Source organism: Ictalurus punctatus, chromosome 28 (assembly GCF_001660625.3).
Source record: "Ictalurus punctatus breed USDA103 chromosome 28, Coco_2.0, whole genome shotgun sequence".
In the NCBI taxonomy this organism is placed as follows: Eukaryota; Metazoa; Chordata; class Actinopteri; order Siluriformes; family Ictaluridae; genus Ictalurus; species Ictalurus punctatus.
Window position 1 is genome coordinate 12,620,674 of NC_030443.2, and position 25,964 is coordinate 12,646,637.

A 25,964-nucleotide genomic window follows, 5' to 3' on the forward strand; every position below is an offset into this window, starting at 1 on the left:
GAACTCAATTAATGGATCTTGTATGGTAGCACTACTTGTGGTGTTCTCTGCTTTGCTTGTTTTTTCTCATTTGTAAGTCGCTTTGGATAAAAGCATCTGCTAAATGAATGAATGTAAACATCACAGCCACCCATAGCCTGTAGTTAAAAAGAACTAGACTGGCCAGGCTCTGAGTGGGAGGAGCATTACCCTTTTCCCTGCCAATGAAAGTGACAATTAGAGTGACACTAGCCTATCATTGACATCTCTGTGCTCATGTAGTTGAGTCAATAGCTCATCACCCTCCCTGGTTGGTAGTGGTCATATGATATGGAACAGTTAGCTGGAGCCTGGGAAATGTGGTGAATGACCACATTAGAAAATTTAATTTAAATAATTATGTTGCCACATTTCAAGGCTGAATTTGACAGCCTATGATGAAGAGGGGCAAAATATATATTTTTAAAAAACAATAACTGAGGTTGTAGCCCTTGCTACAGTAGCCAAGTTTGTCAAATTTTGGGTTCAGTGAGGTAACATTAGCTAAGCTTGTTATGCTAGCTAATTAACAGCTACAGGTGACAACACAGGCAGATGTCTTTTTTTTTTTTTTTTAATCACTCTGATTGGTGTTTCAAACCAGAACAGAAATATGCTGGTTCATTATTAAATGTCATTAAAGCACAAATCAGTTTAAATCAACAAAATTAGTTACTTAGGATTACACTGACCTGTCTTAAGTTCTTAATGCTGTACTGATAAGAAACACAACACAATTTGCAACACAAATATATCTTCAATACTGTTTATGGAGAACATTGTCTTTGGGAAACAAATGAAGGTGTTTTGTTGTTTTGGAGCAGGAATGGGTCGACATATTTTATTCACTTGTCATTCTGAGTTACTGTTGCATTTTCAAGCATTACCTTGTTAGAACAGTTGATTATTGATTGCATAATGTGGGTACCAGGTATGTTTGAAAGAGAAGGCTGTGATGCCTTGCAGCGTCATGAGTCGCTGTTTTAAAAGGTAGCACTATGGTAAAGTAATATCTGTGGTATATCAGGAGTCACAACGAGAGTGAGGCGAGCTGACTAACAAGAGGGTGGTGGAAGATTTGGTTTCACAAGTTCTATGCTTTGATGGTTAATATGTATGGTGGTGTTGTGTTTATGTTTTTCTACACACCCATGGTGGAAACAAATTTCCTCTTTGAGGACAAATAAAATTATCTATCTATCTATGTTTAATATAAGCGAGTTTGTAATTGGTCTGTTTTGTAGTTGCTGTGTTTTTAATTAAGCATACTAATGAACCCACCATTCAAGCAATTACTGCCCCGGAATTGCTACTAATTTGAAAGCGAAAGTGCAATGCGCAGCTGCACAGGCAATCCTAAGCAGGGGGGAAAACCACCCCCAGCCCCGCCCCTCGGTGATACCGGTATTGCCGGTGTTGTCACACGTCGATTAACCAGTGGGAAAACCTCCTCACAGTCATATCCCTACCCTGGATGAGAGACCACAGACATTCACACCGCAAATCCACTTACTAGGATGTTTTTGGGAAGTGGAAGGAAACTGGGGAACTTGGAACCGTGCAGACAGGATGGTGATGTGAGGAAGCGATGCTACCACTACTCATAAGAAAACAGAGGTTTTCAAATTGACGTGTTAGTCTAGACTAGTCACTGGATATGACTGGTAGTATTCTGTGGCAGGAAAACATCCAAAGTATGCAGCACTTGTGTTTTGCACCAGCTGAAATCTTTTGATTATCAACAATCTGTGAAAATTCAGGAGAATTCATATACTTCCAGTTGTCATCCTGAAGACTTCTGCTCTCCAGACCTGCCAGATCCATCCTGATGCCCTAGTTCTGTTTGGAGTTTTTGTCACCCATACTACTGCTAAGGATGGCCCCACATGGACAGCCTAAAGATCACCATGAGATTACTGGGGATGGTACCGCACGGAACCAATAAGGATGGCTATGGAACAACAAAACAAGACACTTTTCAGCCTATAGCCCCTTTACGGTACACTTAAAGATAAAGTCTTCAATTCCGATCTGTATGTACGTTCTCTCTGATGCAAGTTCCTTCCTCTTGACCGTTCTCAGCAGCTTCCTGACTCCGAGACAGGATTTATGAGGATGTGTGTTTAGGCTTCAGATGTTTCCTATACTCTTAAAGCATTGCACTTCCCATGTGACACTAAGGCCCTTCAGTCCATTAAGCATAAACATGGAGATAAACCACAGAGAAGCGTTTCAAGCATTATCAGCATTTTGAAGAGCAGCAGGAACTGGGACACATGCTTGTTGGGCCTTGTTTCCGTCTTTCAGTGTCTCGGTCAACCATCCAGGGTCCAAAAGGTTTGCCCTCCCCCCCTGACATTCTCTCGTTCTGCCCAGTCAGCAGAACGTTCTGTTGTGTTGCTCTCCAATTGCATCAGCAAATGAGGAAAAAGCCAAAGTACATGGTCACTTATCTATAAAAAATAAAAATAAAAAAATAAAAAAAAACATCCACACACACACACATCTTCCTGTAGCCACTATGATCTATCCTTCACCTGCTGAGTTGTTGACAGCAACAGCTTAACATTCTGTCACGTCCAAGACTATTTCCGTCTCTGATACTCATCTCAAAACAGCAGCTAGTTATAAAAGAACGTAACTCGATCCTGGCTCTCATAACAGCCTACACCTTAAAGTGCCTGGAAAGTGTGCTTTTAACCAATCTATGATCCTTACATTTTGTTTTTATTTGTAGTGAGCAGTACAGTAAATACCTACCCTTGTTAAATTTGATTACCCTTCTTACCAGGGTACCAACAGTACCAAACAGGGACATGTAGGTGGAGCTAGAAACAGTGAAGAGCATTGATTGATCAAATGGAATCCTTGCAAAGAAACTTAAGTCAGACAATAGCCATTTTGAAAACACACACAAGCTGCATCCTAAATGGCTCACCATCATGGTAAATACGAAAACCGGTAGGCCAAAAAGTACATATTATGTAAAAATAACGTGCACTTTATGACATAGCTAGTATTGGGGAGGAGTTTGCTACAAGTAATGACGCTACTAGTAGAACTACATTTTAGTAGTATGGCAAAAGCTGAGGCATTTACAAAATATTTTGCTCTTCTTCAATAACAAGCTACTATTTTCACAGCGTAGTAGTGTGACAAAATGCTACACCACCTGTTCCCTTTTCCACATGTGATTTATATGAAAAAAAATCTCAATGTGCAAACCATCCATGCAAAGTCCTATATTTCAAATTAGTGCATCATTGTCAGGAAAATTAATGACATTTTGATATTGACCCTTTGAAGCTTAAGTCTCTTTCTCTATAGGAGAAATTAACACTTCTTAGCAAAATGTCTTCCAAAATTTTTTATACTTAAAAGTTACATAAAATTATATACAAAATTTTTTTTTAAAATTATATATATATATATATATATATATATATATATATATATATATATATATATATATATATATATATATATATATATATATATATATATATATATATATATATTCAGAATGCCTTTGATGAAAGAACATACTAAAATCATTCTCGTGGCTAGATCGGGAAGCTGTCGCACGGTTGCAATGGACTTTTCCAGTCTTTTTGAAAATAAGTTTGGCAGCAGTGTCGTGTGTCATGTGACTGCATGTTTCCCATTAGTGTTGCGGACCAACTGAGAAGCGGACGTCCACAAACATCCACTGACGAAGGCACAACCGACGTGGTGCTGACAAATATAGTGCCCTATGTATGCATACTTTTGGGACACCTTATTAAAAGAATAGTTTTGCTGTAGCTTAGCTATAACAGCTATAGCTGCAGCTTGACATGCTACACCTGCAGTTTCCTCAGCCTTGGATGTAACCTAGAATGTTTTGTTTTTTAACTGCACATTAACGAACAGCAATCTTTGGTTTTACTGTGTGATAATCCTAACTAATTGAAAATCTAGAAAGTTCTGTTTGATCCCAGCTTAATTACACTTCACATTAAAACCAAATTTCATAGTGTTTGATTTGAGTGGGAAAGAGATCACTAGACACCAAACACCACCTGGATAAAGGGACACACAATTCTGAATTTTGATTAATAACTGCATTCGTCATACCACACTGTCCAGTGGAAAAGTTCTATAAGTAGCACACCTCGTCAAGTAGGATACAATAGATACAAGAAGACGCTGACTCATTAAGGTAGCCGAACAGGTAGTAAACACTTATTTCTTCAGTGAGATCACATGAAGCACATGACCGGTCAAACATGTGATCCTGTTTACAGCAACAACAAAAAAACAAGTTTACAGGGTACAAGAGTGCACTAACTGCAAAATAGGCAATGATCTGTGATGTTAATGCTTTTGCAGGTTAACTATACAAGTTGTGTTTTTAAGTAAAAACTAAAAAAAAGTCATTTTACAGTTTTTAATTAAAAAAAAAAAATTAGTAGTAGTAGTAGTATTTCATTGTCTTGTCTGTATTTTATTGTCTTATATTGTATGTACGTATGCATGTCTTACCATAAAACCAATTATCCTTTGGGGACAAATAAAGAGAAAGTGAAGTGAAGTCAAGACTGATTCTGACTATATAGATTGGTGCTTGGGTCAGACTTGTTATCAGTGTACGCTACCAGTCAAAAGTTTGGAGACGAAATGTTCCTCGTGATCTTAAAAACCTTTTGATCTGAAGCTGTGTGATTAAATGTTTGAAATTGGTGTTGTAGACAAATATATGATTGTTCCAACATATTCATTTCTTTCATTAGAAAACTAACATTTTATTTACAAAAAAAAAAAATTTAACGGATGACTTGGAGCTAAATATTCAGAAAAGCAGCCAATAAGTGTCCAGCGTAGGTGGGAACCCTTTAATACTGTTTAAAAAGCATCTCAGGGGGATTCCTCAGGAAACAGGCTGAGAAAATGCCAAGAATACATTTCTGGAAATTCTAGACAAAAACGATATCTAGTTTGAAGATGCTAAAATATTAAAATATTTTTGATTTACATTGGATTTTTTTTTTTTTTATCACTACATAACTCCCATCATTCCATTTGTGTTATTTCAGAGTTTTGGTGACTTTATTATGCTTATAAAATATTGGGGGAAGAAAAAAAATGAGTGTTTCTAAACTTTTGACTTGTAGTGTAGAAGTCAACATTATTTTTAAAACAGACACAACTGATTCAGTGAGTGTTGCTTACGATCTTCGTTAGTGGTGTCACAAATTATAAACTCTACAGATGTGGACCAAATCACATCCAGGATTAGAGGATGACATGGTACCTGGAACCTTTCTGGTGCAGAAACTGTGTGCTAAGCTAACCATGTAGCCAATATGTGCTGACTGGTTTGGTTTCTGTTATATAAACTGCTGAGAATGTGATGATAGAAACTGCATATTCATGTATATTCATAGATCCTGGCATCTTTTCCAATGGTAAAAATGTAACTGGATGGGAAAATGGTTTATAATGGTTCTTTATTTTTCTACATGGGTTATAAGAAAGCTTACAGAATGGTTGGTTTAAATGTCTTTGACATTCTTAAATCAGAACAAAATTGTAGAAAAATGCTATACCTGGATAATATTTTGAGTGCTTAAATTAGGGGGGGTTATCTGAGGATTTTTTGTTACAACTATACTGGGTATCCCAAAAGTCTCCATACATAGGTAAAATTAACACTTATTTAAAAGCTTAGTGATTAGCACATTTGCCTCGCACCTCTGGGGTTTGAATCCCGCCTCAGCTTGGTGTATGTGCCGAGTTAGCATGTTCTGCCTGTGCTTCAGTGGTTTCCTCTGGGTACTCCAGTTTCCTCCCACAGTCCAAAGACATTTGCTATAAGCTGACTGGCATTTCCAAATTGTCCATAGTGTGTATGTGATTATGCACTGTGATGGATTGGTACTCCATTCAGGGTGTCCCCTGCCTCGTACCCCTCGTCCCCTGGGAAAAGGTCCAGGCTCCCCCGCGACCCTCTATAGGATAAAGATCATTTAAAGGAACACATTCGAAGTGCAATGACATGCACTTGCAATAACACCAGATGTGTTAACACAAGTTCGTCATGAGTGGGAGAGGCGACTCCGTGTGTGTTTACAAAAAAATGGCAATCATGTAGAGGATGTCTCATAAGGTTACATTTTGCTTTAAAAAAAATAAATAAATAAATAAAAAAATAATAAAACTTTTGGGACACCCTGCAGTATCCTGTGTATCTGGTCTGAAAGTTCTTTGCACAGAAGCAGCACTGAAAAAAGGCATTCATGGCTAGGCATACGGCTGTGTTGCTTCAAAAATATTTTAGGGAAATTATATAGTGTTTTGGAACAAAAATAATCCAAAGTACGCGCACATGACAACTCCCGCACTAGGAATTCCAGAGAGGACGTTCATTCCAAACACAAGTTAAGACCTGATACACACACGCACATTACGCAGGCTATAATCCCTAAACGGCTCTTACCAGAACTTTCTATTTCTGTCTATGAACCAATAATCTGCATACTTCTTTTATCTTTGTAATTTACACAACGGCATGAGCACTGCAATCATTCAAGACATTAGAAACACACTCATTTGGGAACTGTGTTGTTTATGTGTTTTAGGGCTGCACAATTAATCGAATATTGATCGCAATTACGATTTTGACTGCCCACCATTAAATGAACTTCATAGGGATGATGTCATTTTGTATTGCCAAAACTCTGAAACAGAGTTAGCATTTTAGCCCTCGAGCTGCCAACTTTGCTTCGAGCTCCAGCGCTTTGTGCGAGGGGAAATCATGACACTAACATGATGCTAAATGGCACTACAGAGGTTGTCGGGGACATTAAACCTCATCACGCCGAACGGGGGAAAAAAACTTTGCAGATAAACTCAGGGCTCTACAGTGCAACCATTTCACTCGCATTTGTGACCGAAAAGTATTTTGTGCGACTGTGAATAAATATTTATTCGCACCGGTGCGAGTGACCTGTTCGGAGTTGTATAATACAATCGGAATAAAAATTACAACTCCAAAATGCAACTACACCGTGCAACAGTTACTGTCACACTGCTTTTCATCTCCTCAGTGTGGAAATACTGCAAAGAAGTCATTATGATGACAAGAAACTCTGAACATCATCTGCTTCTCTCAACTTCCCGATCTCACAAACCGCCATCTTTTATTGATCCCGCAAAATGACCTGAACTTGCAGCTGCTCGTGTAGACACAGCGGCTTCGCGCAGAGTAAATGAATAATAATGCTAACGCTACAAGGTGGGTTTAATTCAAACTTCTTTATTAAAAAATTCCTCACCAATCATAAGCAAGAGTAGCAACTGTTCAGTCTGTAAACATACAGAACACTGCCGCTCTCCTTCAATAACTCTAATTCACTTCATTTAAACTCAGGGTTGCCAGATGTCACTAGAAAAGTCAACTCCAGTTTCCATGTTTTGATTTAATTCCCCCAAAACATATCATCAGCAGACATGGACACTGTACTGGGGGAACCCATCTAAAACTGATGAACAAAAATAAAACTATGAAAATGTAAAGACAGAAAATGTGCTTAGTTATAAATAAATAATTTAATATAAAAAAACCCTACTATAATAACTTAATAAAATGAGAAATTAAATAATGTTTAATTACTATGGGTTGCATTTAATATCAATTTGACATTAAGCTTAGTAAGCTATTTCCTTAGAAAGCTATTAGCATTTTTCCTAATATGGATCATGTTTGTGTTAGTCTACTTTTAATTAGGACTCTTCATTGTTTAAGATATTTAAAAATAAATATTTTATGCTTGTTTATCTATCAATTAACCAACAGTATCTCATTGCTATTATTTTAACTCAATTAACAGTGGCCATGAGCAGAAAGCTTACATTTAACTGTTTATGACAGACCTCCTGATTAAAGTTTCAACAAAAAAAACAATTGGTATCTGGATTGGGTTCGGCTGTAAAAATCCTGATCAGAGCATCAGTAATGAACACCATTAATCTAAAGTGCTTTCCATCTGGTGGGTAAATGAACTCACCCCATCACATCCTATATGAGATTATTCAGATATATACACAATATACACAGAGCGGTTGGAGAACTGACTCCAGCCCAGAACCATGACAGCGGAAAATGTCTAATAGTGTAGCTTTAAATATATTTAAGAGGAACACACTTCAAACACTGAACATTGATGTTTATTGTATTTGTTTACAAGGTGGAACAGGTTAACGATTGTGTTTTGCATACAGTCTGTAAAATTAACTGAAAATATTACATTTAGTTTATCAAAAAGATAATCGATTTGTCATGACTCACAATATGTTCCTAAATTCTGTCATAATTGACCAGCTCAAGTTTTCTGTGTGTTAGATTGTGGCATGAGAAAACTTAAATGTGAAAGTGCAATAAAAATATGTTGTCAATAAAATCAATTAATAATCGTGATAAATAATCGAGATCTCAATATTGATTAAAATAATCAGGATTATCATTTTGGCCATAATCATGCAGCCCTACGCGTGTGTGTGTGTGTGAGAAATTTGTGTGAATGAATGAAATTTATTTTAATTGTGACTGCAACGTTTGGCGTCCTCGTTTAATTAACCAGAGCTGACTGCAAAGTTGATGAGCTTAGCTAAAGTTAGTAAATGTGCTTTTTATGGTCCAGTAAATCAATCACAGTCCCGCTATTCATATATTTAACAGTCCAATTAATCACACAATATGCTGTATTTATCACTTGGTATTTCCGGTCTCTACTTTCCAAACACAGAGAGACTGCAAATGAAAGCAAGACTCAAGCTCGTAAGAGAGAATTGTTCAGACCTGCAATAGCAGAATATGAGGACAGCTGCTTGTTTGCTTGGATGTTTGTTTACTTCCATTTTTATTTTGTGTTTATTAATATTTATTGTGTTCATGTCTGTATGTATTTAATTATTGTATTGCTTATTTAATACATTTTTGGATTTAAAATATGCAGCCAACTATTCTAATTAACAACCATTTCAATGAATACAGTCTTAAATTATTATACAATGTTAAAGTAAAAATTTTTTGTGGATTAAACATGTATAAAAGTGCAGTTACACTATTTTATGGAATAACTGAAAATTCATTTAAATGTCAAGTAAAATAATTATCAAATTATTGGACCAAACTTAAAGAAAGAATGTCAAACTCGTACCTTTGAGAAAGACTTTCCACCCTTCAGTTCCTGTCCAGTGGAAAAAAATAAATACATTTTTGAGACAGACGGAAAAGTGAGAGATAGAACATGTTATGTAATCAGTCAGCTGTTGCCATGGTGATGTGTAGTGAAGCAAAAGAAATGCCAGACTCTGACGCATTACACAGTAACTGCCACATACATCATTTATACCAGCGAGGAGAATGAGGTACCAGTCTATAGTGTGTATTCATTAAAATGCAATATGACACTTAGATATATAACATTTAAAATTAAACAAACATATGACAGGACAAAAGGTTACCGTACCTTTCGCACGGACACTCGGCAGATACAGGGGTCCAGCACCCCTGTCGTAGGATTAGCGCTCATCTTGCACACGAAGGAGAACTTCTTTCGCCAGCAAACACAGTTCTCCTGCACCTCTTGCCTGTGAATGGACACAGCATGACAGCGAAAGAGAAAGAAAGAGAGAGGATGAATTAGAATCATCACCATTTTCACCAAACGCTTAAAAACATCTACCTTATATACATTTAGCACTCAAAAAAGAGCTACCTGCATACTTCTGACCAAGTGTTATATTCAATTCAATCTATTCATTTCATCTGATTGGTCAGAAGGTGTTGATTTTCCACAACAGCACGGCTTTGTGTTTTATTTAGCTACAGGGCAAAGCTGTTCCTTTCCTTTCACATTCCCAAAGAGAGAGAGAAGAGACAGACTCATGAAGGTCATCAGTCCCTCCAGGATTTCACAAAATCCCAGAAATGAACACAAAATCAAGCAAGCACCAAAATATCCAGAGGAGCTTGTGATTTTTCTAAATTACCCCAGATTTTCACAATACTCTACACATAGAAACCCAACAGTGTCCTGACCAACCTTATAACCGACTTGCAGCAATAAAATAATTAATTTGTTTATATGATCGAAAATGCCTTAAGTCGATTTCCTATCAAACACCAGTCTACTGCTAGAAAAGATTAATAAATCAAAATATAGTTCTATTAAAAGTAACCATAAACAGATAAAAGCTACATGTCATTCTTTAATGAATTCATTTGCAGTGTTGACAAATTGCTGTGGTACAAGAGGAATAAAACTCTTTTATAGAAAAATAACCTCAGCGCTGATCACTTTCCTATAACTGCATGCCCTGACATGTTTTATTCCTTAAGCGTACATGTAAGCATGACATGTTGAATCTCAGAGAACAACACTGCACATCAACACCAACACAAACGGTGTAAACAGTACAAAACATCATGACGTGACGTCAGCAGCAGATTAAAAACACTCTAGCTGCCTGTCTCAAATGACATACTCATGCAATTACTTTCAATGTGATTTCCTTATAAAATGGTTTGTGCTTGAATTTAACAAAAGCTTCTTTATTTAAAAAAAAAAAAAAAAAAAGACTACATCCTAATCTCCTGGATTGTCTAGATTAGTCTGAAGCAAAGTAGGTCATGGTAAGCGATTTAAAGACCCAGCTAAAATGTTTGAAGGAAAAAATAAAACAAAACATAACATTTTGAAAAGAAGCTCGGAGTGTATGACGTGTCCATGCTGCTCCAAAGAAACACACATGCATCCCAGGATCGTTTTTTGGCTGACCTAGCCTCTAGAGGATACAGCTTTTAATCCTCCAGAGGCCCAAAATGTGCACATAATATATAACAGCAGTCAAATGACTTCCAGGAAGAAAAAAAGAGACACTGCTGGATGTACAGCACACGCTCACTGCTTGCACGTCTGCGCAACAAAAACAGCACTTAGTGAAGAGTTCCACTGAACACCACAGGCTGCTTCCCACAATAACAGCAGCAGCAAGTGTTTAGAAAAGACCTTTAGTATGATAAAAGGAATAACTGGAATCGTTAAAAGCCTGTCCTTACAGCATTTTCTGTTGTGATTGTTGCAGCCAAAAATGCTTGATTTTGTTGCGGCTTTTTTCAAAACAAGCAATGTAATTTGCGGATTTGTGTGTGTGCTTTTTTTTTTTTGCATTAACTTGAACTGGCGAAATCGCAATTGCACCAAATTGTTTTCCGCAGTGATGTTTGTTGGTGAATGAGACGATTTTGGCTGTACTTGTGTTCGATGTTCATTGTGATGTCACAGGACACGTCTTGGCCCAAATCTGTGGAAAATCTGCGGTGATTCTGAAAAATTGCAAGCTCTTCAGAATATTGTGGAGTTCGCTTGTTTTTGCGTTCATTTCTGCGATCGCAAAATCGCTAAATCCTGGAGGGAGAAGAACGTCTTAGTCTGCTACCAAGAGCTTACCAAAATAAGTTAGTTTCTTGAAATTGGTTTCAGTGAAAGATTTCAAATATTTACGCAGCAAAATCAGCTATTGAATAATAAGTAATTAATAACTTATTGATAAATAAAACGACACTTGTTTAAAAAAAATTATTCCTAGAATTTCCTTAACCAGATTCCTAAATACTGTTTTTTAATAATAATAATAATAATAATAATAATAATAATAATAATAATAATAATAATAAGCATACTGAGCGAATAAAATCTCCCGTGTGCTGCCCAGTCCTATGTTTTAGTTGTCCAGATCTCTAACTTGCGCTAAAAAGTGGCAGCTAATGTACTAAAACAACATATGGCAAGCTGGTTTATTAATGAAGTGTATTAATAGAGACAAAGGGGAAATTAATACATTTATGATCATCAGGTCTTCCACCAAAGTTTGTAATGGCACACATCACGTCAGCAAATCTTCGGCCAATGTTTCTGTGGGGAGTTGTGATGTTCTGCTCTCACATCGCACGTAAATTATACTATTCGAGTCTGACTATTTTACGACGGCACGTTTAACCGCAAAGTGACTTTGCGTAGTAGCAGGAAGGTTATATGACCGCTTTGCACTGAACTTTTCGCACTGAACCACAGATGATGTGTGTTAAATACGCTGTTAAAATGGGCAGCTATGGCTCAGGTGGTATAGCGGATTGACTCCACATACCGAAGTGTCCATGGGCAACCCCAAGTTGCACCTGATGGCAAGTTAGCAGCTCTGCTACCATTGGTGGGTGTGTGTGTGTGAGTGAATGGGTGAATGAATGAGACACAGAATAAAGCGCTTTGGAAAAAAGCACTATATAAGTGCAGACCATTTACCATTTAAATACTGTATGTAATCGTGCATGTGACAAAGAAAATCTTAAATCATGGATGTGTAACACAGCAGGCCGTGGGATTCGGAACAAGTACACCATAATACATCATAGTAGAGTTATAACATCAAGGTATGTCACGTCGCAATGAAGTGCATTATTTTTAACATCGATACACATCGAAATCCGTTTTAAGAAAGTCAATGATCCCCCTCCCCCGCTTGTTGAACCCACATTTTATAAGTATGAATAAAAACAAATATCCCTGGCTTGAAATGATGTGAATTGCATTTGTGATACTATGAATTTCCCACCAATGGACTGTCCTCTAAATCAAAAAGTTCTGAGGGCCAGGGTTCAAGTCCCTAGTCGGGCACCAGTTCTGTAACGGAATTCTGTAAAGAATTGAAATCAGCAAATTAAATAGATACTAAATAAATTTACTCGGTTCTGGTGCCAGACAAGCTCAATCTTCAAACAATACTGTTTTCACCCAGAATAGCTCTTGAAGCCACCGGTTACAAAACTACATGAATCAGATTCCGACACAGAGAGAGTGCAGTTTCACGGTTATATTTCCACCAATCAACAAGGAATCACACCAAATGAACTAGCGCTTTGGCTCAATATTTGAACCCCTTTTCCTTTTGCTCAACAATAAAGAAAACAAACAAACTTAAAGAAAGTGAAAGTTGGTGCCTCTGAGGTACAGTAAAAGTATCTCGGATGCTTGAAAACCTCGGCAGATTCAACACTCTATTGCTCAACAGTGCGGCGTACAGCGAGAGAGGAAAGAAAAAGCAAAGAAAAACAAAACAAGAAAACATTAAATAGAGAATTCTTACATCACACTTTAAACATTATTAAAACGCTTGACTATATTTGCGTTGAATCAAACCGCAGAGCACAATTAAAATGGTTCCTGAAAGTGCGTGCGTGAATGCATGTGAGATGAACGCCGGCCAATAAATGGAGGGAGGAAAGGTTTGTTTTTTTTTTTTTATAAACACATGAGGTTTAAGGCCTGTAAAACAGGAATTCACCTGGACAGCTCGCTCGCACTAGTCAGCACAAAAGACATGCTTCGCTCTGCAGCTGGCGTCCAGAGGTACAGCACGCACTCAATCGATCGCCCCGGCAACGCACGCTCCCTCTAGCGATCCACCCCGTCCCAAACACAGTGATGTGATTGGTTTCCCTCCCCATTTCGGCCACGCAGCGTAAAAGACCTTGTACGGTTTTCCCCGTACTGCCACAGCTAATGTCAGAGTAAGTACAGGCTTTCAAGGCTCATTAAAGGGATAAAAAGGACATCATCCATTACTCTGATCTTTCATTCCCTCTTCCTCTCCATCCTCCCCTCACTGCAGTGCTTAATGATGAATGTAGATCTAGCATGTCCTTTACTTCCTGCTTCATTCCCACACATCTCAGTCTCTCTTTGCTCCCACGATCACCATGTTTCTCAATATTTAGTCAGTGTTCTTTCATTTCCAACTAATTCTCTCCCGATTTTTCCTTCAATAATGTTTAGAGCACCAACTTATCTGTAAACCAAATCTGTAAGAAGATCCTCGACTTGCTTCCCTAAGAAAATGCATTTGCAAGTCATTAAAGTGTCCATGTTGTGTAAATTACACTAGGAGGCTCATGCAACAGCTTGTCCCTTGTCCCGCTTTTGTAAAGCCTAAGCCACTCTTCATTCAAGTGGGCATCATGCCATGGCATCTGCCACCATGTCAGAATATCTAGACAGTCAACCAAGCGCACAAAACCCTGGTTAAAGCTGGTCCTAAGCCATACCACACGCTTAGACATGATGCATGGAGACAAATAGACACGGAGATTCCAGAGCAGACAATTAACACCCCTTTCTAGCTTTTAATGAAACAGTTTAAGCCTGTGAATAAGCCTTTTAAATTATTTATTTATTTATTTATTTATTAAAAAGGCATCCAGAAAAACAAACATTCAGTGAGGGTCAGTTTAGGGTGGAAATAAATTTTTCATGAGGGAGGTCAAGGGAATATAGCTAGACAGGAATTATACAGCAATTCAAATAACCACTCTTTGTAAGCTCTGTGAGCAAAAACGTATTTCACCACAAACACCACACTGAACATCGTAAAAAGTCTACCGAAAACTTACCAAAATATGGTTCACTTCTTGAAATTGGTATCATTGAAACATTTAAAATATTTAAATAGCAAAATCATTCATTAATAAAGCAACATGTTTAAAAATATTCTAGCAATTTCTGTAACCAGATTCTTAAATATTGTTCCAGTGGGGGGGGGGGCGACAGTGTTTACAAAGTATTGGGAAAACAACACATTGAACATCGAGGCGGATGTGCTGTGACAGCAGACAACCACATCAGGTTACACTCCTCTCGGCCGAGAACAGGAACCTGAGGCTACAGTGGGCACAAGATTCACGCAAACTAGACAGTATTAGGAAAAGACCAGGTGATGTTTTTAGGATCAGATGATTAATTTCATACAATAAAATCCCACATGATCTCTTGGAGGAAAAAAGGAAAATCTATCTATATTTTACAGCCAAAAAAAGAAAGAAAAGAATTTAAATTCTTTAGTATCCAGCAACAAGAACCAATTCAAAACATTACTCAAAATCAACAGTTTGAAAAGCTTTCCTTTCTTCATTTTGTCCTACAGTATGCAAACTTTTTGCAGTTGGCTATATTAGATCATTATTTTAGCAGCAGTTACAGTAGCTGTACCACTTCTCCTTGCACTCGCATCCCCTATTTTAAATTCTCGCCACTGAATTGATTAATTTGAATAGCTACATTTAGTATTAACACGTTATAGCAAAATTGTTGGCCAAAAGTCCCCCCCATACCCCCATGCAATCATAGACCAAAATGACATTTATAAAGCTTGCACATTACATAGTAGGGATGAAATTTCAGTAGGGATGAGTCAGAGGTCTGATGTAACATACCTGACTCTAACCACTGTCTAACCCATATGTACATATGTATGGCTCTCTCTCAGGCTGTGCAGTGAGCGACTGCCATGATGAACTACAGGCCTAATCAGTCAAACTCTGTTTCAAACTTTATTGATAAAATCAATTATTATAAAAAATTATAAAGTTATTAGATGGCCATGTGGTGGCTGCAGAGCCTTAAACAGCTGCTTATTACAAGACAGGTCTGAAAGCATCCATTATCTTTGATTACTGAAAGTGTTCAAACTTTCAAAAAAGTGTTCATAAAATGCTTCGGTGCGAGCTGGCCTGGTTTCTGATTCTTGCCCCCCTCACTGTAAGTCGATGCATACAGTTTAATGAGCTGCAAGGAAAAGGAAATTGTGCTAGTTTTATAGACCCACCAACATAGCATTAAGTAGGACACATGGCACAAACCCCCACCTGTGATCTTAAAACTCAAAAGGCAGTCACACTGACGCCCAAAAAACAAAACAAAAAAAACCCCACTCTCTTTTCTCTTCCTGTCAGGATGTAGCCAAGACCCACCTGGTTTCTTTCTAGCACAGAGTTCACAGGCACATCTGTAACAAGTATTCAGCTTTGCTGATGGTCTCTGTAGCAGAATAACGTCAGAACACTGCACTGTTTGATCCTTGCTGTGGGTGGAATCAACTCAAGCTGAGGATGATTGGGGGAAAGGAAGTACAGCGGAGGTTCGGCAGTGGAGTGGAAAGGATGAGGCTTGGGTTCTGTTTACAGCAAGCTGAAATAAGGGAAATGTCTCCGGTATGCAAACATGTTTGTGCATGTCCATTGTTAGCATTCCATTAATACCGTCATTTCGTTAAAAAAAAAAAAAAAAAAAGCTGCTTTATCAGATACTGCACAGTAGACTGTAATGTTCACCTAATTGCAATTTAAACTTTCACTGTTTATGCAATACTAACAAGCTACCCCAGAAAAAGAAAAAAAAAAAAACTGCACAGGTCATTTATTTTCCAATACTGTGCTACGCCTCTCTTTTCATAAATAACCACACCAATCCTGTCGGATCAGGATTCCACCAGCCTCGAGAAAGTTCCTGTCACCTTTAGCTGACCCTTTCATTGCCTAGTACAATACAGCTAAAGGATGTGGCCTAATTTGCTGTCCCAAATAATAGTTTTCTATTGGAATGAGCATGATGCACCCTGTACCCTCCATTCTGGAACATGGGTGTGTAAGTGTTGTGTTCTGCTTGGGTATGAAGCACAAAAGACAACCTCATTGTCTGGACAACAAGGGAACATCCACTTTTATGGTAAATTGACACACAATAAGATGCTTCGACTTTTTTTTGCCAGCATAGTTTAAAGGCCAACCTGATCTCATGCAAGTGTGGCAGGAATTGTAATGATTAAAAGCAATTTAAATGGACTTTATACACAACCTAACCCTCAACCATTACCCGACCTCAATGGGTTCATGTTTAATCTTGGAAATGTGCAATTGTGAAAACGTCATGCTCCTACAAAACTACATGAGTGTAGAAAGGGGTGAATGAAAGTTCATTAGACTGAAACAGAATTTTTTTTTTTTTTTAAACGAAGAAAGAAAAAGAAAAAACATTGAGCAAATACTGTTCAGAGGATTTTGTCCTGAAATTCATTCCATGTGTGGGGCTCGGCAGTGTGGCGGTCCCTGAGGAGAATACAAAACCAAAGCTGGAGGCTTGTTACGTCTGTGCATTTAACACTAAAACAAATATGCCACAAAGGACTATAAACCTACAATTACTTCACAATGTGATTTGATTTGAATTTTTACCTTTGATACAAGATGCAATTATAATACGATTCCTAACATGTCAATTTTCATTTATTACACCCTGACTCTACATTACGATAGCTTCCAGCCTGGTCATATGGCAAATGGGTCAGCAAGGCTACCCCCCATCCCAATTTATCAAAGATAAAACATCATCAATATAAAGGTTTCATTTTTGGCATGAACATCAGAAGGTTCTGATGTAATGAATGTATTAAAGCAGACTATTTTGGATGTTTTCTTTATTTATGTGGAACCAAGCAAGACAGCGCCACTGTTGCTTGTACAAAAAAAAATACCACAATGAATGGTATGAAGAAGCAAGTCTGGGGCTGACTTATTTCTAGCCCAGACTGTAGATTCATGCAGCCTATCAGTGACAGACATGTCCATTACACAAATGTAACACACTAGTATTTGGGATTCTACTGGTTTCTGAACAACTTCATACCAAGGCTATGAGTTTTAATTACATTGTCCTTGGCCACACAATAATTACCAACCTTGTAACACTCTGACTCAGATGGACTTTCTCACGTCTTCATGACTAAAATGGCGTCCCATATACAAGTGTACAGTTGTAATAAACTCAGACTAAAGGAAGATTTAAAATGTACTAAAATGACTGGGACAAGAGCATTTTGATTTAAGCTAGGCTAAGAGAACTATCTAATCTTCCACAAAAATATACAACAGTGTCACTGCATTTATAGTCATAACTAATCATGTTCTGGCAGTGTGTAACTGACCTTCAAATAATAAAACATCTAACCTGTTTGCCTAGGACTTGCTGACTTTATTCTGAGGGCACAATCCTGATTTGCTAAGGATGGATTTATTATTTGTCCATCCTTGTTATACAAGGAAAATTTTTACTATTATATCAGAATACGGATAACATTGGGTCCTGGGGTAATTTTCTATTTTACGGGTGCTACTCTGTGACTTTATTTCCGTCCGAATCGGCCATGACTGTGTTTGCCTCCTCCGAGATAATTACAGACCGAATTACCTACTGATTTTCGCCAAACTCAGCAGTCCTCTGATCATTTTAGTCTCATCAGGACAAACATACCTGTGATTTTGTATGTAGATGCCACCTTGCACTGGAAAAAAAATTACGTCCGAATGCTGCGACCTGCCATATTCAGTCTTGTAGCATGCGTATCAGTGACCCTCTGATAGCAAACACACTCGGAGGATTCTTGTATACTTTGAGATTGTTGTTTTATTGTACTTTCAAATTGTTGCTGGAACTTTGGTTCGCCTAGAAACTGAAATAAGGGCCGTCATCTCTTTTCTACTCCAGTGCCTCTTCGATTGCTTAGATGCCATGTTTGCGATCATATGACCACATAACGCAAACATCCAGGTTCATAGAAAGCACAAGCAGCCCCCCCCCAATTAAATAAAAAAAAATTTATTTAATTTAAAAAACAAACAAAAAAACAAAACAAAGGAAACCCACTACTCCTGTGGTAATTTTATTGCTGTTCGGATGCGAGATTTTTTATCACCGAGGAGAAAGGTAAAACATGTATTACAGATGCCCCCGATAAACTAACCCAGCCTGAATAGGGATATAGACATGACATAATACATTCAAAGTGCCCTTCATGCCCCGATAAAAGATTTAGACAGGTTTTATTAACAATATCATTCTCTTTACAGCTACAGATACACTTCCAAAATTATATGGACATCTGACCATCACACCCATATACGGTTCTTCTCCAAACTGTTACCAGAAAGTTGGAAGCACACAATTGTATAACTTGTCTACATGTGCTGCAGCATCACAATTTCCCTTCACTGGAACTAATGGGAACAAACCTGTTCCTGCATGACAATGCCCCTGTGCACAAAGCGAGCTCCATGAAGACATGGAGTAGAAGAACTCGAGTGTCCTGCACAGAGCCCTGACCTCAACACCACTGAACACCTTTGGGATGAACTGGAATGTAGGGATTAACCCAGGCCTCCTCACCCAACATCAGTACCTGACCTCACTAATGCGCTTGTAGCGGAACGGACAAATTCACACAGCCATACTTCAAAATCAAGTGGAAAGTCTTCCCACAATATTGGAGGTCAATACAACAGCAAAGGGGGACTACATTTGGAGTGAGATGTTCAAAAGCACATATGAGTGTGATGGTCAGACGTCCACAAACTGTTGGCCATATAGTGTAGATTTACAATCTTAGAACTCTTCTTTATAACTCCAGTGTAGAGACTAGGAGTACACGAATACCTGCTTATAGGACATATGAAAACAAAACTATACATTGTCACATGTCTGCTTGCACAATACAGACTAAATCCTGGTGGACCAGGACTCAAAAAAGAAGGGAATCCCTCTAGACCAACAGTTTCACAAAAAGGGATTATGATCATATCATTAGGGTCACTCAGTGCTCTTTAACCGTGCAGATTTAACATAGTGAGGCTAGTAATTAGCTGAAGAAATATGGTCTGTCTGCATGTGCGGTTTGTTGTGAGATTCTGCTGCGAGTCTGTCCACTGTCCCATGCTTCTTCCTCTATAGATTCTCAGACTCTCTTCCTCTTTCCTTAACACGGAGTCCTTTAATACATCCTTTAATACAGTATACAGTGCATTGTGTACATACAGGGAAATGCTTGTGTGGTCTCTCATTATAAAGGGAAGCATGACGCTAACAATATGGGCTTGTATTTGCAAGGCTAGTGGTTTGGGGCACAGCACTGCCAGTTAAAGCTTTAAAAATAATAAATAAATAAATAAATAAATAAATAAATAAATAACCCACACAATCTGAACCTCAACTCAATTCTCTTTGTCCTTGAATAGGTGTGTAAACACTCACTGCCCAGTTTAATATAAACACCTGCTAATTCATTCAATTAACCAAACGGACAATTATGTGGCAATGCATAAAATCATGCAAATGTCCAAAAGTGCATAGTTGAAAATTGGAAAAAAACATCGCCTGGTCTGTATCTCTTCAGTTTTAGGTGAGCCTGTGCCCATTGTAACCACAGATTCCCGTTCTTGGCTGACAGGAGTGGAACCTGACATGGTCTTCAGCTGTTGTAGCTCATCCGCCTCAAGGTTTGATGTGCTGTGTGTTCCGAGACACTTTTCTCATCACCACAGTTGTAAAAAGTGGTTATTTCAGTTACTGTAGCCTTCCTGTCAGCTTGAACCAGTCTGGCAATTCTCTCTGATCTCTCTCATCAATAAGGGGTTTTCACCTACAGAACATGTTTTTTTATTCTTCACACCATTCTGTGCAAACATTAGATATGGTTGTGTGTGAAAATCCCAGGACATCAGCAATTTCTGAAATACTTTCTAAATAGGACGGGAAGTTTCTGAAATAGCAGCGGTACCAGAGCCTCTGGCACCAACAACCATGCCATGGTCAAAGTCACAGAGATCACATTTTTATCCATACAGACGTTTGATGTAAACTTTCACTGAAGCTGCATGCCACATGAATAAAAAGATGTACAGGTGTTCCTAATAAAGTTTTCGGTGAATGTACATATCCTCACCACTAGACACAGAAGCATATCTTCTGGTTTGTTGTTGGATCACGCAGGATTTTTTTTATCATGCTGGCCTGATCTCCTTCTAGTCCTCTGCACTTTTCTTAAAGTTATAACCAGAGTAAAACCTCACATTTAGCGTGTTCACTAGGATGTAAATAACACTTCTAACATTAACTAATCCTGCCAAAATAGTCAAGATACAATCTTGACATTCCAGTGTCTCTGTGCATCCAGATTGCATTATTCATATTTTGACTGCTTTACAGCTCGTGTATGTAGCGCTGCTACGTTAGAGGAATCGTTTTCCTGTAGCACTCGCACTGCTCCCAAAACCTTTAACGTCCACATGCTTGGATTGTATTTTGCCTCAAAAATTTGCCAACTGATTAAACTCAAATGGGTCTTTAAAAGCACTAGACAAATGCAAGGCAGGTTAAAACAGTATGCAGGTGACATAAGTCAAGCAACATGTCTGAGCATGTAGACAACATACAGCCAAATGCACACAAAGAGAAAGGAACTCAAATGATACATCCGCTGGGTTTCTAATTAGGTTAAGACAGGCACGCATACCCACGCGTGTTGTACACACACACACTCACTCTCACTCTCTCTCTCTCTCTCTCTCTCTCTCTCTCTCACACACACACACACACACACACACACACACACATCTGTGTCAAATCTAAAAATGCAAACTCCAGAAGCATTCCTCATCTGGATTGCATAAAGTACAGGAGAAACAGAGAAAAAGCAGAAATAAAGCAGGGACAGGGAACAAACAAACTACAGGACACACACACACACACACACACACACACACACACACACACACACACACACACCCTTGCATGCACGTCACACTTTATTCTGAGTTAATCCACAAGGCGGATTTGAACAAGCTAGACGCTAGTTGAACAAATAACTCACACACACACACACGTCACAGTATCCGTAAGCCAGTTCATGTGTATTTCACTTTGCAAGTACATTCATTCTTTGTAATAATGTTACTTAAGACCTACAAAACATCTACTGCAGAGTGCATCAGAGAGCTTGTAAGATGACACAGACCCAGGGCCTGCGTTCCGAAGCAGGTTTATCATAGCCTGGGTTCTTTACAAAAGCAGGGTATATACAGGGCACAAATTTCTCAAACCTTTGTTCTGAGTTGACTTATACAAATACATTATATGTTCTATTTGCATTGCATAAGTCTTGTATACAAGATGTATAACGTTATTGTACACGCTACGCTGTCTTCTTATTCTTTACATGCAACACTAGCAGTCATGGAGGTGAAGTAACTGCTATTCTTCCATGCCTTAATTTACTGTGTCCTATAAAAGCAGAGCTGATAAGATGCAGTAAAATGGAAAAAAGGGACTTAAAAAGGATTGGCGCGAGTTCACCTCTGCCAAAATATTCTCCAGCAGAAGGCTGGATCTAATAGTGGTAATCCATCATGGAGGGGCTACAGGGTGGTCCGATTCGAGCAGCTCCAGCCATGCTTTACTGCACTAATGCAAGTGAGAGACTTTCCTTCAGCTGTAAATAAGAAATGCAGTAATTTTGTTGAAACCAGCCCAAAGCTATGGACCCTAAGCAGAAAAAAAAAAAAAGAAAAAAAAACCCCTAGCTGGATGGTGGGAGAAGAGAACACTGTAGATATGCTGTCTCTGTGCTCAGTGAGAATGTTTTGAAATGTAAATGCAATTGTCAAGAAGCATTTGTCTAATTTAGCCTACATCTTCCTACATATCTGAACTTTTGTCGTTTGAAAATATAATCTTGTCTCATGGCTCATTTTTGCTTTTTTAAATTGTTTTCCGTTTTTAAATCATTCTCGATCTCCAGGAGCTCGACTGTTGCTTTGTCCGTTTGTCATTCATCTCCAGATCTTTCTCTCCAAATTTAGACCAAAATGCTTAATTTGTTCATAAGAAATCCTAAATGAAAACACAGGAAATTCAAAAATAGTGCATGAAAACAGTACAATAAAAAAGAAGAAGAAAAAAAAAAAAAAAAAAAAAAAAAAAAAAAAGAATTGGGCTGATGAAAAAGTTGCCACATCAACTATTATAATATGCCAAAAAGCATTTTTCTAACAAATAATAAATCAACATGAATGTGTTTAGCTGATGATCATCATCTTGGTTTGGATGGAAACAAGCCTAGTTTTTCTCCAAGACACCACTTAGTAACTTAACCCCTTTTTAGAGAAAGTAAAGCAAAAGAAATGAAAATACAACATGGAAAAAATCTAGAATGCCCATCCCATGATGCTCATCTCAGGAATGCAGGCTGATAATGATATCGTGAAATTGTGGATTTGACCCACCTCTAAGGGCTGATTGGGATCAGGAAAACAGAGCATACTTCATGCGTACATCCTTTCCACAAAGTTATCCATAGCATGATCTTTTCCAAGATGTTAAGCAATTTTGTCCTCTGCAGCTCCACTGGTATGGAATCTCTAGAGTGTTTCTATGCAGATCCACTTGGCACGAGTTGCGAGAGAGCATGCCAGTCATTCCAGAGCTTCTCCAAGTGTACATACTCTCACGCTCACACTAACAGGACTCAAGGGTCCCTGATGCACTGATAGAGGCAAATTCATCAATTTAAAGTGTAGCTTTATTGAGATAGACCAAGACCCACCTGCAAGGGCAGGACATACAGTATATGGTTCTAGAGGACTTTTAATTCAATTGTCACTAAACCGTCACTGGTTATGAATCATCAAAAAAAAAACACAACTGATTGTTTTCCCAGAAAATTAGAACATTAGCCAAAACTTTTCCCCCTTTCCAGATTATTGGTGACCAGAACACTAATGGGCAGGGACAAAAATCTCTGAAACACTATTCTGATTTCAAGTGCTCTTGAAATTGCTATTAAAATGATCTAAAACATTCACAATGAGAAAGTGAAATGAATTCTACTCCATTATGCATTAAGGAAATAGATCACACTGTTAGTTAGTTAGATAGCCAGCTTTCTAACATGACTAGCTTAATCAATGTGACAAAGCATATTTAAACAATAAATGATCCCTAAACTTTTACTATTTTATTTTTAAAAGTTTTGTATTTTTACTATTTTATAAATTCTGGATATCTTTTACTGGTTCATTGGATAAAGTCTAATTGCCTCATGGTCTACATAGCAGTTATAGTTGAAAAACTAGCTAGGAATGTGGTTGGGGGGAGGGGGGAGAAAGGTCAGGAAGAACCCTATGTGGTTATATGAGCTTTTTCTGTGGATTTAAAAGTACTCACAGGTCCATCTGTGCTCTCTCTCATTCTAAAACACACACACGCGCACACACACACACACACACACTCTCCCTGGCTTTCATTAAAGGCCTTTCCTTCAGCATACCAGTAGAAAACATCTGGATCAAAATAATGACCTACAATCCCTGCACAGACTCACGAAAGAATTGTATGCCACTGTAATGAAAAGGTGTAATCCACCAATGCAATAACACCTAAAACTCCACACAAACACATGCATGCTTACTGCAAGGTCAAAAAAAAAATCTTCCGGCCCTCATTAGGTAACACAAAGAACACTGCATGTGTTACACAACACTCACGCAAGAGCCAGAGACTAAATGTGTCCAAACAGTCCCTTGTTCACCGAGATTAGGTTACACCTGTGCTGAAAGGGAAGGACACTTATGCAACACTGCCCATATGGACCCGATACCATTGTGTATACAGGTCTATACAGGTTTGTGTAAGTGTCACACAGGTTCTGGGCATGAAAAGAAGTTACATAAGCATAACCAAATCTCTAAATCAGGGTCAAATTCATCTAACCGGTACGGTCTGTAGTGATGGTGGTAGTTGGAGCAGGTTCTGTACTAGCGACCTGAAGGTTGAGAGTTCAAATCCTGGGACTGATCAGTCTTTACAGAAGTCTCATAAGGCATATATTAAGGTTGTCTTGCAGTCATATGTTTTGCCTCTAATCTCTAAAATGGTGTTCCAGAGAATAAGAATGCAAGCTTTACACACACACACGTTTAAGTTCAGCCATTTCAAAGTTCTCATGTATTTTATTTCAGTAGATTTTCATGATCCCTAGTCCCTTTAGACTCAAAATATCATCGGAATGGCACATTGGTGCAGTGGGTAACATTGCTGCCTCACAGCTACGGGGTCCCAGGTTCAGTCCTGAGTTCAAGTTACAGTCTGTGTGGAGTTCCTCTGCATGTCCACCCTGTGTCAATGTCTCTGGTTCCTCCAGTTTCCCAAAAACGTGTAGGTAGACTGGCCAAGATAACTTGCCCCTGGGGTGTGTGCGTGTGTGTACAGGACCGGTGGTGTATTCCCACCTTCTATGTGTTCCCATGATCAACCACGACCCTGATCAGGATAAAGCAGTTACTCAAAAGTGAGTACGTTATAATTTATATCCTGTCTCAGCTGTAAGGTACGTTCAATAATAATCCAAGCCAATGTATGAATGTAAATGTCGAATGATTAACCATAATAAATGGGGAATTAAGCTGTAGTCAAACTACAAATCTACAGCTTGCGTCATCTTGCCAAATAGGAGTGGCCAAGGAGGGACTGGAAACGTGTGACGAAATGGAGGAAAAAAAAAGTCCTGCATGTTGTGCTCCAAAATTCATTAAAATTAAGTGCCATTTTTAGGCTCATGAAAGTATTCAGATGTGCTTTTGGCAAAAGAGTGCATTTCTGATGACAAAAAAGCTAATGTGTCAGAGGCCATACACTGGAATTCATTCAAAAAACACATTCAAAACACAATCAATAATAATTTTTTTAAAAACTTTATAAAAACTCTGATTTACAACAGCAACACTCCAAAAACAATCTCACTACAGAACCTTTCTTTTTTACTTGCATCTTACTTTCCTTTCTCTTCTCACTCTACACTTACATTACAGAATAAGACAGTTGGGGGCATGCTGTTTCAAGAAAATAATCAAGGAGGTGCGATGCACCAAAGTGTTTTATTCCTCTTATAGCACAGCAATTAGTAAATTAATACAATTTAGAATGTGTCGATGAATAACGTCATACTTTTTAACCATTTAGTTATATTTAATGCTGCGGAACATCTCCAAGACGTTAGTTGGTTAGTCCCTCTTATAACATAATAGCAGCTAGAAACCATCATTCCCTCACTAGTCCTCTCTTTTTTCCCTCTCTCGCTCCCTCTCGAAGCCTTCTATCCTGAAGACTTCCTCACGGTGGAAAAATGACAAAAACGCTGCCATTGGAGACTCCTTCCATGAATATTAAATACATGAATATAAATATCTC

At 38.2% G+C, this 25,964-nt stretch overlaps 1 protein-coding gene across 2 annotated transcripts in view; it reads right to left on the reverse strand.

Annotated features, from left to right (window-relative positions):
• The window catches only part of eeig1b (estrogen-induced osteoclastogenesis regulator 1b), a 60,437-nt gene that overhangs the window by 17,122 nt on the left and 17,351 nt on the right, over window positions 1-25,964 (reverse strand). For both annotated transcript variants that reach the window (XM_017460408.3, XM_017460409.3), the window contains exons 4-5: window positions 9,531-9,651; window positions 9,219-9,248 (exon numbers count right to left, since the gene is read on the reverse strand). In XM_017460408.3, the coding sequence (XP_017315897.1) occupies window positions 9,219-9,248; window positions 9,531-9,651 (151 nt within the window). The remainder of the gene's footprint in view (window positions 1-9,218; window positions 9,249-9,530; window positions 9,652-25,964) is intronic.